Source organism: Zalophus californianus, chromosome 8 (assembly GCF_009762305.2).
Source record: "Zalophus californianus isolate mZalCal1 chromosome 8, mZalCal1.pri.v2, whole genome shotgun sequence".
In the NCBI taxonomy this organism is placed as follows: Eukaryota; Metazoa; Chordata; class Mammalia; order Carnivora; family Otariidae; genus Zalophus; species Zalophus californianus.
The window spans coordinates 38594093-38607575 of NC_045602.1; the positions used below are offsets into that span (position 1 = coordinate 38594093).

General features: G+C 41.2%; 1 protein-coding gene across 3 annotated transcripts in view; it reads left to right on the forward strand.

Moving 5' to 3' along the window:
• LOC113937261 (immunoglobulin kappa light chain-like) overlaps positions 1–13483 on the forward strand; it is a 103881-nt gene that overhangs the window by 42249 nt on the left and 48149 nt on the right. The window contains exons 1-2 of one of the 3 annotated variants that reach the window (XM_027621288.2): positions 3578–3641; positions 4242–4551. The exons of the other annotated variants lie outside the window; for them this stretch is intronic. Of the exons in view, the coding sequence (XP_027477089.2) occupies positions 3593–3641; positions 4242–4551 (359 nt within the window). The 5' untranslated portion in view covers positions 3578–3592. Of the gene's footprint in view, positions 1–3577; positions 3642–4241; positions 4552–13483 lie in introns of those variants that run through there. 3 annotated transcript variants of the gene reach the window in all.

Below are 13483 nucleotides of genomic sequence, written 5' to 3' on the forward strand. Positions count from 1 at the left end.
GAGGGAGGGGGTGTCTCCATCGCCTGCAAGCCAGTCTCAGTCTCATCCTTGTTCCTTGGACACACCTCCCTGCGCTGGTCCCCGCAGAAGCCGCACCAATCTCCTCAACCACTGACCTGCAGGGTGTCCCACAGGGCTCCTAGGGGCCTGTTCAGTGGCAGTGGGTCAGGGACAGATGCCACACTCACAGTCACCAGCATGGAGATGGGAGACCCCGCACACACTTGGGTGAACAGCACACTCCCTGGGACCCTGCGCAGTGTAACGGCCCTAAACACAACCTTCCCCTGTGGGGTCAGCCCTTCTGCTCAGTCAGAGCAGCTGCTTCTCTCAGAGAAGAACCAAGCTGGGGTGAGGTGAAAAGGGTGCAGAGCCCCTGAAGGAGGTCAGGAAGACCTTCAGGGTCTGGTCCCAAGCCCCAGGGTCCCTTTCAACGGATAAGCCATGTCCAGAACAATGTGGTTGAGGCGGCTCACAGATGGCACCATGCTGACTCTCTGCCCCTCAGCTCTCAGCAGGGCTGACCCCTGAGGAATGATTGGCCACCTGTTCCCCATGGCACCAAGAACAGCCCTCCCCTGCATCAGTGGAAAAATCAGTAAAATCCAAATATAACTTTTAGATTTGTTAATAGCATAGTATTATCATTAATTTTGGGTTTTGAGAATTATGCTATGGTTATGTACAGTGGTACCATTAGAGAAAGGTAGGGCAAGAGTAGGTGGGAACTATTATATTTGAAACTTTAAGTAAGTCTAAAATTACTTCAAAATAAATTATGGCATAGAAATAAAAATAAGTAAAAATATGAAAAGAGCATAAGGGTGTTCTGAAGACTTCCACAAGCGTCACTCTATTTTTGCTTCATTCGCTAGTTGTAATTCCAGTGTCTGGGGGCACCAACCCGGGCTCCCAATGTCTCCAGTGTGTTGACTTATTTGCTCCATCCTGGAATATACACAAGGTGTCCGAAAATGGCTAAAGCCTACTTCTGAGAATAAGAACTCCAAGTGACTGGAGTTCGATGTCTGTTAAGAATCCCATTTCTCTTTAATTTGAGGGCTTGGGGTCCAAGTTCTCCATTTAAAAATTACTTCATTAGTTACAGTTAACCCTTGAATAGCATGGGTTTGCCTAAGTGAGTCCACTTACACATGGATTTTTTTTTTATAAACACAGTCCAGTATTATAGTGTATTTCCTCTTATGATTTTCTTCATCACATTTTCTTTTCTCTAGCTTTCTTTATTGTTATAATACCATATATAATACATGTAACATACAAAATCAGTGTTAATCTACTGTCTATGTTATTGGTAAGGCTCCTGCTCAACAGTAGGCTATTAGCAGTAAAGTCTGGGGGCAGTCTAAAGTTAGACATGGATTTTCAACTGCATGGGGTGGTGGTTGGCACCATTAACCCCCATATTGTTCAAGGGGCAACCGTAGTTGGTCCACACCCTCATTCCCTTTCAGGGTGGCTATGATGCTCATTTAAATCCATCAGAAGTCACTTCCAATTACATAATAATGAACAGTTTAGTGACTCATTTCTGCAAAAACAAACAAGAAACAAGCACTGTACATGGCTGGAAAAATGATCAAAAACTATTTCAGTACTTTATTTTAGGAAATTGCCAAAGGAACAAAATAAATGGAGAAGTGCTTATTCTTGAAAAAGAACTAGAGCTTCAAGTAAGAACAGGAGAGTCTATGTCTTTTTACCTGGAAAAGCTCACTATGTCCCGAATCAGTCACCAAGATCTGTCCCTTACCAATATAAGGATGATGACAAAAACTAGCAGGTTACTGCCAGGAAAAAATGGTCTTCAGTTGGATTGTGGTTTGGAGCAAGATCCTTCAGCAAATCCAGCTTTTAAACATAAAATATTAAAATATTGGCGGAATAAGAATGCCTGGGTGGCTCAGTCGGTTAAGCAGCTACCTTCAGCTCAGGTCATGATCCCAGGGTCCTGGGATCCAGCCCCTCATCTGCATCCAGCTCCCTGCTTATCAGGGAGTCTGCTTCTCTCTATCCCTCTGCCCCCCACCCCCCGCTTGTGCTCTGTCTCTGTCTCTCTCTCTCAAATAAATAAATAAAATCTTTAAAAAAACATATTGGCAGAATAATGGGAAAAAACTTCACACATAATGGAACATATTAATCTGTAGATCAAAGAAACTCAATGAAATCTGTTCAAGAGAAACACAATGAGATTCACAATTATGCACAGTAGAGTAAAAATGACCAAAGACAAAGAGAAAATCTTGAAAGCACCAAGAAAAACAACAACTCATTTTTTAAGGGAAACAATAATACATTGGCTAATTTTTCATCAGGGTTGGTGGAGACTACAAACAGGGACAGATTTAAACTGCTAAAAGAGAAAAAAGAAGTCAACAAAGAGTTTTATAACCACAAAACTATCCTTCAGAAATAAAGGAAAAGTAAAAATATCCCCTGAGAAGCAAAAACGAGAAGTCATTACTGGCAGATATGCCTACAAGAATCACAAGAGGAAATCTTTCAGACTCAAGGAAGTGACATAAGGAGCTAACTCAAACCTACAAGAAGGAAAGAAACACTCAAAAATAGTAAAGAAACAAGAAAGAAGATAGAAACGAAAGGATGTTATATGCAACTAATAAACCATTGAACACTACATCAAAAACTAATGATGTACTTACTATACAGTGGCTAACCGAACATAATAAATAAATAAATAAATAAATAAATAAGATGAAAGAAAGAAGGAAAAGGATGCTTGCTGCAATTTTATGAAGTTGAAAGATGTCAAAATAATAGTTACCATGGTTGGGTTAGGGGGAGTCAATATGGACTGGGATGAGAGGCATCTGGAGAATTTGAAATATTCTATACTTTGACCTGGAGAGTGAGTTAATATAAAATTTACTCAGACGCACAATTAAGATTTCTGCCCTTTACTCTGTATTTGTTTTGCCACAATTTTTAAAAAAAGGACAAACCTAGATTCTTTTAAATAAACATGAAAAGGGGCGCCTGGGTGGCTCAGTCATTGGGCGTCTGCCTTCAGCTCAGGTCGTGATCCTGGGGTCCTGGGATCGAGCCCCGCATCGGGCTCCCTGCTCAGCGGGAAGCCTGCTTCTCCCTCTCCCTCTGCCGCTGCTTGTGTTCCCTCTCTCGTGTTCTCTCTCTCTGTCAATAAATAAAATAAAATCTTTTTAAAAAATGAAAAAAGATTAAGATTCACCAAATATTTATGGAACTCAGCCTTATAAAGAAATATAAATGTGTCTGGGAAAGTTCTAGAGAACTAGAAAACTGGTTGAGGACAAGAAGGAAACATTTAACTGTGTGCCTTTACTCTTTAGGCAGCATAGGTTTTAGTTCTCTCAGTTTTCCTTCAAACACAGACAATTTCTATTACTTTGCTTACATGGGAGCCCCCGACTCTCCCATTGGCTCTTACCCAGTGGCTGTAGCCACCAGGAGATTTGCATATTGTTCCCTAAGGGAGGACTAAGATACAGAGTCTCAGATAAAACCTTTGCATCTGAGATAAAAGATCAGCTCTAATCTAAGTCAGGAATCATCAGATAAATTTCTCAAAATGAAATTCCCTTGTCAGCTTCTGGGGCTGCTGATGCTCTGGATCCCAGGTAAGGACAGAGGGGAGATGAGAAAGCAGAGTGGGTCAGGGAGGGTCAACATTGCAGACACCCCTGCTCCCCATGTCTATTTTGTCCAAGTGCTATAGACCTATGTCTTACCCTCTGGGAAGGGGCATGTGATGTTTAGATCTCGGAGAGTAAGGAACATTTCAGAAGGAACAAAGATCCATGTTGTGGTAAAGACTATGACATAGAGAAAAGGGGTTGAGGTAGGTGACTTTTAGACACCCCTTTGTATGTTGCAAATCTTAGGTTCTTTTTTGAAATTGGGTATTTGGGGATATTAATAAAAAACACAAAAAGTGGTGCACCTGCGTGGCTCAGTTGGTTAGGCTTCTGCCTTCGGCTCAGGTCATGATCTCAGGGTCCTGGGATTGAGCCCCATGTCAGGCTCCCTACTCAGAGGAGAGTCTGCTTCTCCCTCATCCTCTGCCCCTGACCCTCGTTCATGCTCTCTTTCAAATAAATAAAACCTTTTTTTAAAAAAAGTCACAAAAAAGTGATTTAGACTGAAATAATTACCAAGTAAAATTTTGAAAATGGCTCATAATGTTTGCATGTAATCTTACATTTCTCTCATTACTTTAGGATCCGGTGGGGAGGTTGTGATGACACAGACCCCACTCTCGCTGCCTGTCACCACTGGAGAGCCCGTCTCCATCTCCTGCAGGGCCAGTCAGAGCCTCCTACATAGTGATGGAAAATCTTATTTGAATTGGTACCTGCAGAAGCCAGGCCAGTCTCCACGGCCCCTGATCTATGTGGCTTCCAAACGTTTCTCTGGTGTTCCAGACAGGTTCAGTGGTAGCGGATCAGGGACAGATTTCACCCTGAGAATCAGCAGGTTGGAGGCTGAGGATTTTGGAGTTTATTATTGCCAGCAAAGTATACATCTTCCTCCCACAGTGGTTCAGCCCCGAGCAGAAACCTCCCTGCATGTCATGGCCCAGGTGCCCATAAGTGCTGTTTGTCTAGGGTGCAAGCACAAAAGATCCTCTCAGTCAGTGTTAAGAGGAAGATGTTGGGGGAACTCCAGGGAATGGATGAGGCTGAGGACTCACTGCTTCTTGGCAACCCACAAATTTTGATATGCCATGTTTTCTTTTGGTTTAAAAAACATCTAATTTCCCTTTTCATGTCTTGTTTGACCCAAGTTTCACTTACTGGGTGTATCCTCTAGTGAATACAATTAATTTAGGAAGGATGACTAACTTTGATCACAGGTGCCTCTCAGAGCTCAGGAATCCACCACAGTGACCTGCAGTTGGGGAAGCTCATTCTGCTGGATGGCTTGATCTCAGACTCATGCATGGAGGAAGTCTCCCTTTTTAATCAGAGAGAAGCTACATTTGGGCTGGTCAGGGAACAGGCCTCTGTGTGTCTCCAGTGTGGACCGAAACAGTGTGGATTTGGACTATTTGCACTGATAAAGTCTATAGGTAGTATAAGAGTATCACATTGTCAGGGTGCCTCAGTGGCCCAGTCTGTTAAGCATCGACTCTTGGTTCGGCTCAGGTCATGATCTCAGGGTTGTGATCTCAGGGTCATGAGATCCAGTCCCACATAGGGGCTCTCTGTCCCTCCACCTCACTCTCTCTGTCTCTCCCTCTCTTTCAAATAAATAAATAAATCTTAAAAAAAAAAAGAGTATCACATTCTCTATTCACAAACTCTGATTCCAGGAGAACATATCAAATAGTTTCACCAAGACTGTCTGAATCCCAGACAAATTACACACTAGCTTTCTATTTATTGAACCCAAACTAACATCCTCTGACAACTGAGGCAAATCTACAATAAAACCAACCAGCGTGAGTCCTTCCTCATTCAAGGTTGGGGAACAGCTGCTTCCTCCAGAGACAAGGAGATACATCTTCAACAGCTTTCTCTGTTCCTTTTGCCACCTGAAGAAGGAGTTTGTGAGGTTTAAAACCATACTTCATTCAGGTCCTATAGAATTGCATGGGCTCTTAGACTCTCTTTTTCCTCCCCTCATGAAGTATCAGATATTAAAGAGGAGGGGAGAACACCATGTTCATTTGTACAATTCTACCAGGAGGAAGCTGAGGCTCAGGAAGTGTCATAAATATCCCAAGCTCATGCAGAGAGTTAATGGTGACTATATTAAGAGGAACCTCCTCTCCCAGATTCTCCAGGTACTTCCAGTTTGACCTGAACAAGTGATGGCCTCATCTGTGAATGCACAATTCCTAACAAGAAAGTTCCAGAATTTTTTGCCAGGTCCCCTCAGAAGACATTTTCTCTCAATCACAGGAATAAGGTCTGGAACCTGAAAATCTATTGTTGGCTGAGTTCTTTCATAGGATAAACACACATTTCTCCTGAGAACACCTTAAAAGCAATTCTGAGAATTTTGTGGTTTCAGAGCAAGAGAGATGCAAATCATCTGAGTGTAGGTGAGGAGGTCCTGGCTTGTAAGTCCACATGGTCCACCCACTTTTTTGTCTAAATTAAGTGGATATAGGAAAGAGAATGTTCTCGGAGCTTTTACAAAGTGTGCATGCACCTGGTTCAGAGTATCACCTATGTGTCCCTGTCCAGACAGGCTTAATTTGAACTTGTTAGCAAGGAAAGCTCCATGGACCAGTTATGTGAAGTGAATTTCCTTAGCAGTAAGAATCTGTTAAGGAATGAGTCACCTAATTTCTATCCGAAAATCCCAACCCCACAGATCTGCCTCCTCTTTCCTTGGCAGTTGCTCAGCTGAGACCTTGCCCATCCACTGAATTCTCTTCAAACACCTCTGAACCCTCAAGGCACTGGGACAACTAGCCTCCCAGTGTGTGACCTGGGATCCAAATATCCTCAGTGTGGGTTTCCACAAAAGACAGGCACTGGTTCCACCCAGAGAAGAGAACCCACTAGCAAGGCACAACAAAATAGACCTTTCTGTCTGGCACTGAAGGACACTCAGCTATTGGGTCATTAGCACGACAATTTATCCAGCCCTCGAACTCATTCTGGTTTTAAAAGGATCCTGGGCCTAACAGACACATGAAAAAATGTTCAACATCCCAAGCCATCAGGGAAATACAAATCAAAACCACAATGAGATACCACTTTATACCAGTTAGAATGGCAAAAATTGACAGGACAGGAAACAACAAGTGTTGGTGAGGATGTGGAGAAAGGAGAACCCTCCTACACTGTTGGTGGGAATGCAAGTTGGTACAGCCACTCTGGAAAACAGTGTGGAGGTTCCTCAAGATGTTAAAAATAGAGCTACCCAATGACCCAGCAATTGCCCTACTAGGTATTTACCCCAAAGATACAGATGTAGTGAAAAGAAGGGGCACATGCACCCCAACGTTTATAGCAGCCATGTCCGCAATAGCCAAACTGTGGAAGGAGCTGAGATGCCCTTCAACAGACGAATGGATAAAGAAGATGAGGTTCATATATACAATGGACTATTACTCATCCATCAGAAAGGATGAATACCCAACTTTTACATCAACATGGATGGAATTGGAGGGGATTATGCTAAGTGAAATAAGTCAAGCAGAGAAAGACAATTATCATATGATTTCACTCATGGTGTAGAATTTAAGAAACAAAACAGAGGAGCATAGAGGAAGGGAGGGATAAATAAAACAAGACGTAATCAGAGAGGGAGACAAACCATAAGAGACTCTTAACCATAGGAAACAAACTGAGTGTTGCTGGGGGTGGGGGTGGGGAGACGGGGTAACAAGGTGATGGGCACGAGATGTAATGAGCACTAGGTGTTATACACAAGTGATGAGTCACTGAACTCTACCTCTGAAACTAATAATACACTATATGTTAATTAATTGAATTTAACTTAAAAAAAGTAATGAGAATACTAGAAGCAAGAGATTTTATGCAAGGATTTGTTCAAGGCAAGGTGTTGAAAGATATTCTTTAGTCTCATAAGAAAATTGGATCTATCCCTGTGTACAGTGAAGAGATATCATGAAGGGACCATGAGGAGACACAGAGGGAAATATCTTCCCTGCTCCCCAAAGATGAGTAATTTCCTCATTGCTTCTCTCCTGAGACCATTCTCCCATTGTTGTTCATTGATTCCTAAAGATTAGTAATAAAAATTTCTTAGGGTATTGGTGAATAAAATCCCCATGTCCAGAGATACGGAATTCCCAAATGGTCTTGAGTTTACATTAATTCTGGAAGGATGCTTTGCTGAGAAGTGAACTCTAGGTATGTGGCTTCTTTTTCTTATCATTTTGAAGATGTCTCATTGTCTCTGATCCCCGTTGTTTATGTTGAGACATTAACCATTCTTATTCTTGTTCATTCAAAAGGGGAGAATTTTCTTTAATGTTTGTTAAGATTTTTTCTATTTCATCAGAAAAGAGACTAGTGATATTATTCATACAACAAAGTACTGCACAGCAATGAAAATTAATGAACTGCAACAAGGCCCAACAGCATAGATGAATCTAACATGCAATTGAATGAAGGAAGCTTCATACACTTAAGGTTCAGGTGATGGAAAAATTGAAATATATTTTTTTTATTTTTTATTGTTATGTTGATCACCATACATTACATCATTAGTTTTTGATGTAGTGTTCCATAATTCATTGTTTGTTCATAACACCCAGTGCTCCATGCAGAATGTGCCCTCTTTAAACCCATCACCAGGCTAACCCATCCCCCCATCCTCCTCCCCTCTAGAACCTTCAGTTTGTTTTTCAGAGTCCATCGTTTCTCATGGTTCCTCTCCCCCTCTGACTTACTCCCCTTCATTCTTCCCCTCCTCCTATCTTCTTCTTTTTCATTTTTCTTAACATACGTTGCATTATTTGTTTCAGAAGTACAGATCTGTGATTCAACAGTCTTGCACAATTCACAGCGCTCACCATAGTACATACCCTCCCCAATTTCTATCACCCAGCCACCCCATCCCTCCCACCCCCCACCACTCCAGCAACCCTCAGTTTGTTTCCTGAGATTAAGAATTCCATAAATCAGTGAGGTCATATGATACATGTCTTTCTCTGCTTGACTTATTTCACTCAGCATAACACCCTCCAGTTCTATCCACGTCGTTGCAAATGGCAAGATCTCATTCCTTTTGATGGCTGCATAATATTCCATTGTGTATATATACCACCTCTTCTTTATCCATTCATCTGTCGATGGACGTCTTGGCTCTTTCCAGAGTTTGGCTATTGTGGACATTGCTGCTATAAACATTGGGGTGCACGTACCCCTTCGAGTCCCTACATTTGTATCTTTGGGGTAAATACCCAGTACTGCAATTGCTGGATCATATGGTAGCTCTATTTTCAAATGCTTGAGGAACCTTCATACTGTTTTCCAGAGTGGCTTCACCAGCTTGCATTCCCACCAACAGTGTAGGAGGGTTCCCCTTTCTCCGCATCCCGCCCAACATCTGTCGTTTCCTGACTTGTTAATTTTAGCCATTCTGACGGGTGTGAGGTGGTATCTCATCGAGGTTTTGATTTGGATTTCCCTGATGCCGAGCGATGTTGAGCACTTTTTCATGTGCCTGTTGGCCATTTGGATGTCTTCTTTGGAAAAATGTCTGTTCATGTCTTCTGCCCACTTCTTGATTGGATTATTTGTTCTTTGGCTGTTGAGTTTGATAAGTTCTTTATACATTTTGGATACTAGCCCTTTATCTGATATGTCATTTGCAAATATTTTCTCCCATTCTGTCGGTTGTCTTTTGGTTTTGTGGACTGTTCCTTTTGCCGTGCAAAAGCTTTTTATCTTGATGAAATCCCAATAGTTCATTTTTGCCCTGGCTTCCCGTGCCTTTGGCGATGTTTCTAGGAAGAAGTGGCTGTGGCTGAGGTCGAAGAGGTTGCTACCTGTGTTCTCCTTTAGGATTTTGATGGACTCCTGTCTCACGTTTAGGTCTTTCAACCATTTGGAGTCTATTTTTGTGTGTGGTGTAAGGAAATGGTCCAGTTTCAGTCTTCTGCATGTGGCTGTCCAATTTTCCCAACACCATTTGTTGAAGAGACTGTTTTTTTTCCATTGGACATTCTTTCCTGCTTTGTCAAAGATAAGTTGACCATAGAGTTGAGGGTCCATTTCTGGGCTCTCGATTCTGTTCCATTGATCTATGTGTCTATTTTTTTGCCAGTACCATACTGTCGTGATGATGACAGCTTTGTAATAGAGCTGGAAGTCCGGAATTGTGATGCCGCCAGCTTTGCTTTTCTTTTTCAAGATTCCTCTGGCTATTCGGTTTCTCTTCTGGTTCCATACAAATTTTAGTATTATTTGTTCCATTTCTTTAAAAAAAGTGGATGGTATTTTGATGGGGATTGCATTGAATGTGTGGATTGCTCTAGGTAGCATTGACATCTTCACAATGTTTGTTCTTCCAATCCATGAGCATGGAACGTTTTTCCATTTCCTTCTGTCTTCTTCAATTTCTTTCATGAGTATTTTATAGTTTTCTGAGTACAGATCCTTTGCCTCTTTGGTTCAATTTATTCCTAGGTATCTTATGGTTTGGGGTGCAATTGTAAATGGGATCGAATCCTCGATTTGTCTCTCTTCTGTCTGGTTGTTGGTGTATAGGAATGCCACTGATTTCTGTGCATTGATTTTATATCCTGCTACTTTACTGAATTCCTCTATGAGTTCTAGCAGTTTTGGGGTGGAGTTTTTGGGTTTTCCACATACAGTATCATATCATCTGCAAAGAGTGAGAGTTTGACTTCCTCCTTAACGATCTGGATGCCTTTGATTTCTTTTTGTTGTCTGATTGCTGTGGCTGGGACTTCTAATACTACGTTGAATAGCAGTGGTTAGAGTGGACATCCCTGCCGCGTTCCTGACCTTAGAGGAAAAGCTCTCAGCTTTTCCCCATTGAGAATGATATTCGCTGTAGGTTTTTCATAGATAGCTTTTATGATATTGAGGTAGGTACCCTCTATCCCTATACCCTGAAGAGTTTTGATCAAGAAAGGATGCTGTACTTTGTCAAATGCTTTTTCTGCATCTATTGAGAGGATCATATGATTCTTGTTCTTTCTTTTGTCAATGTATTGTATCACGTTGATTGATTTGCGGATGTTGAACCAAACTTGCAGCCCGGGGATAAATCCCACTTGGTCATGGTGAATAATCCTTTTAATGTACTGTTGGATCCTATCGGCTAGTATTTTGGTGAGAATTTTTGCATCCATGTTCGTCAAGGATATTGGTCTGTAATTCTCCTTTTTGATGGGGTCTTTGTCTGGTTTTGGGATCAAGGTAATGCTGGCCTCATAAAATGAGTTTGGAAGTTTTCCTTCCATTTCTAGTTTTTGGAACAGTTCCAGGAGAATAAGTATTAATTCTTCTTTAAATGTCTGGTAGAATTCCCCTGGGAAGCCATCTGGGCCTGGGCTTTTGTTTGTTGGGAGATTTTTGATGACTGCTTCAATTTCCTTCGTGGTTATAGGTCTGTTCAGGTTTTCTGTTTCTTCCTGGTTCAATTTTGGTAGTTGATACATCTCTAGGAATGCACCCATTTCTTCCAGGTTATCTAATTCGCTGGCATAGAGTTGCTCATAATATGTTCTTAAAATTGTTTGTATTACTTTGGTGTTGGTTGTGATCTCTCCTCTTTCATTCATGATTTTGTTGATTTGGGTCCTTTCTCTTTTCTTTTTGATAAGCCTGGCCAGGGGTTTATCAATCTTGTGAATTCTTTCAAAGAACCAGCTCCTAGTTTCGTTGATCTGTTCTACTGTTCTTTTGGTTTCTAGTTCATTGATTTCTGCTCTGATCTTTATGATTTCTCTTCTCCTGCTGGGTTTAGGCTTTATTTGCTGTTCTTTCCCCAGCTCCTTTAGGTGTAGGGTTAGGTTGTGTGTTTGAGACCTTTCTTGTTTCTTGAGAAAGGTCTCAAATACTATATACTTTCCTTTCAGGACTGCCTTTGCTGTATCCCAAAGATTTTGAAGAGTTGTGTTTTCATTTTCATTGGTTTCCATGAATGTTTTTAATTCTTCTTTAACTTCCTGGTTGACCCATTCATTCTTTAGTAGGATGCTCTTCAGCCTCCGTGTATTTGAGTTCTTTCCGACTTTCCTCTTGTGATTGAGTTCTAGTTTCAAAGCATTGTGGTCTGAAAATATGCAGGGAATAATCCCAATCTTTTGGTACCGGCTGAGACCTGATTTGTGACCTAGGATGTGATCGATTCTGGAGAACGTTCCATGGGCACTAGAGAAGAATGTGTATTCCGTTGCTTTGGGATGGAATGTTCTGAATATATCTGTGAAGTCCATTTGGTCCAGTGTGTCATTTGAAGTCTTTATTTCCTTGTTGATCTTTTGCTTAGATGATCTGTCCATATCAGTCAGGGGGGTGTTAAAGTCCCCCGCTATTATTGTATTGTTGTCAATGGTGTCTTCGCTTTTGTTATTAATTGCCTTATATAATTGGCTGCTCCCACGTTAGGGTCATAGATATTTACAATTGTTAGATCTTCTTGTTGGATAGACCCTTTAAGTAGGATATAGTGTCCTTCCTCATCTCTTATTACAGTCTTTGGTTTAAAATCTAATTTGTCTGAGATAAGGATTGCCATCCCAGCTTTCTTTTGGTGTCCATTAGCATGGTAAATGGTTTTCCACCCCCTCACCTTCAATCTGGGGGTGACTTTGCATCTAAAAATGAATCTCTTGCAGACAGCATATCGATGGGTCTTGTTTTTTAATCCAATCTGATAGCCTGTGTCTTTTGATTGGGGCTTTGAGCCCATTTACATTCAGGGTAACTATTGAAAGGTATGAATTTAGTGCCATTGTATTGTCTGTAAGGTGACTGTTACTGTATCTTGTCTGTGTTCCTTTCTGATCTATGCTGCTTTTAGGCTCTCTTTTTCCTTAGAGGACCCCTTTCAATATTTCTTGGAGGGCTAGTTTCGTGTTTACAAATTCCTTTAGTTTTTGTTTGTCCTGGAAGCTTTTTATCTCGCCTTCTATTTTCAATGACAGCCTAGCTGGAAATAGTATTCTTGGCTGTATATTTTTCTTGTTTAGTGCTCTGAAGATATCATGCCAGTCCTTTCTGGCCTGCCAGGTCTCTGTGGATAAGTCTGTTGCCAATCTAATATTTCTACCATTGTAGGTTACATATCTCTTCTCCCGAGCTGCTTTCAGGATTTTCTCTTTGTCTCTGAGACTCGTAAGTTTTACTATTAGATGTTGGGGTGGTGACCTATTTTTATTGATTTTTGAGAGGGGTTCTCCATGCCTCCTGGATTTTGATGCCTGTCTCCTTGCTCACATTAGGGAAGTTCTCTGCTATTATTTGCTCCAATATACCTTCTGCCCCTCTCTCTCTTTCTTCTTCTTCTGGGATCCCAATTATTCTAATGTTGTTTCGTCTTATCGTATCGCTTATCTCTCGAATTCTGCCCCTCAAGATCCAGTAGTTGTTTCTCTCTCTTTTTCTCAGCCTCTTTATTTTCCATCATTTGGTCTTCTATATCGCTGATTCTCTCTTCTGCCTCATTTATCCTAGCAGTTAGTGCCCCCATTTTTGATTGCACCTCATTAATATCCTTTTTGATTTTGACTTGGTTAGATTTTAGTTCTTTTATTTCTCCAGAAATGGTTTCTCTAATAACTTCCATGCTTTTTTCAAGCCCAGCTAGTATCTTTAAAGTCATGATTCTGAACTCTAGGTCCGACATTGTACTAATGTCAGTATTGAGTAGGTCGCTGGCTGATGTTACTACCTCTTGTTCTTTTTGCTGAGGAGATTTTTTTCGTCTTGTAATTTTGTCCAGAGGAGAATAGATGAATGAGAGAACAAAATGCTAACAGGTTAACAATGTCCCCAGC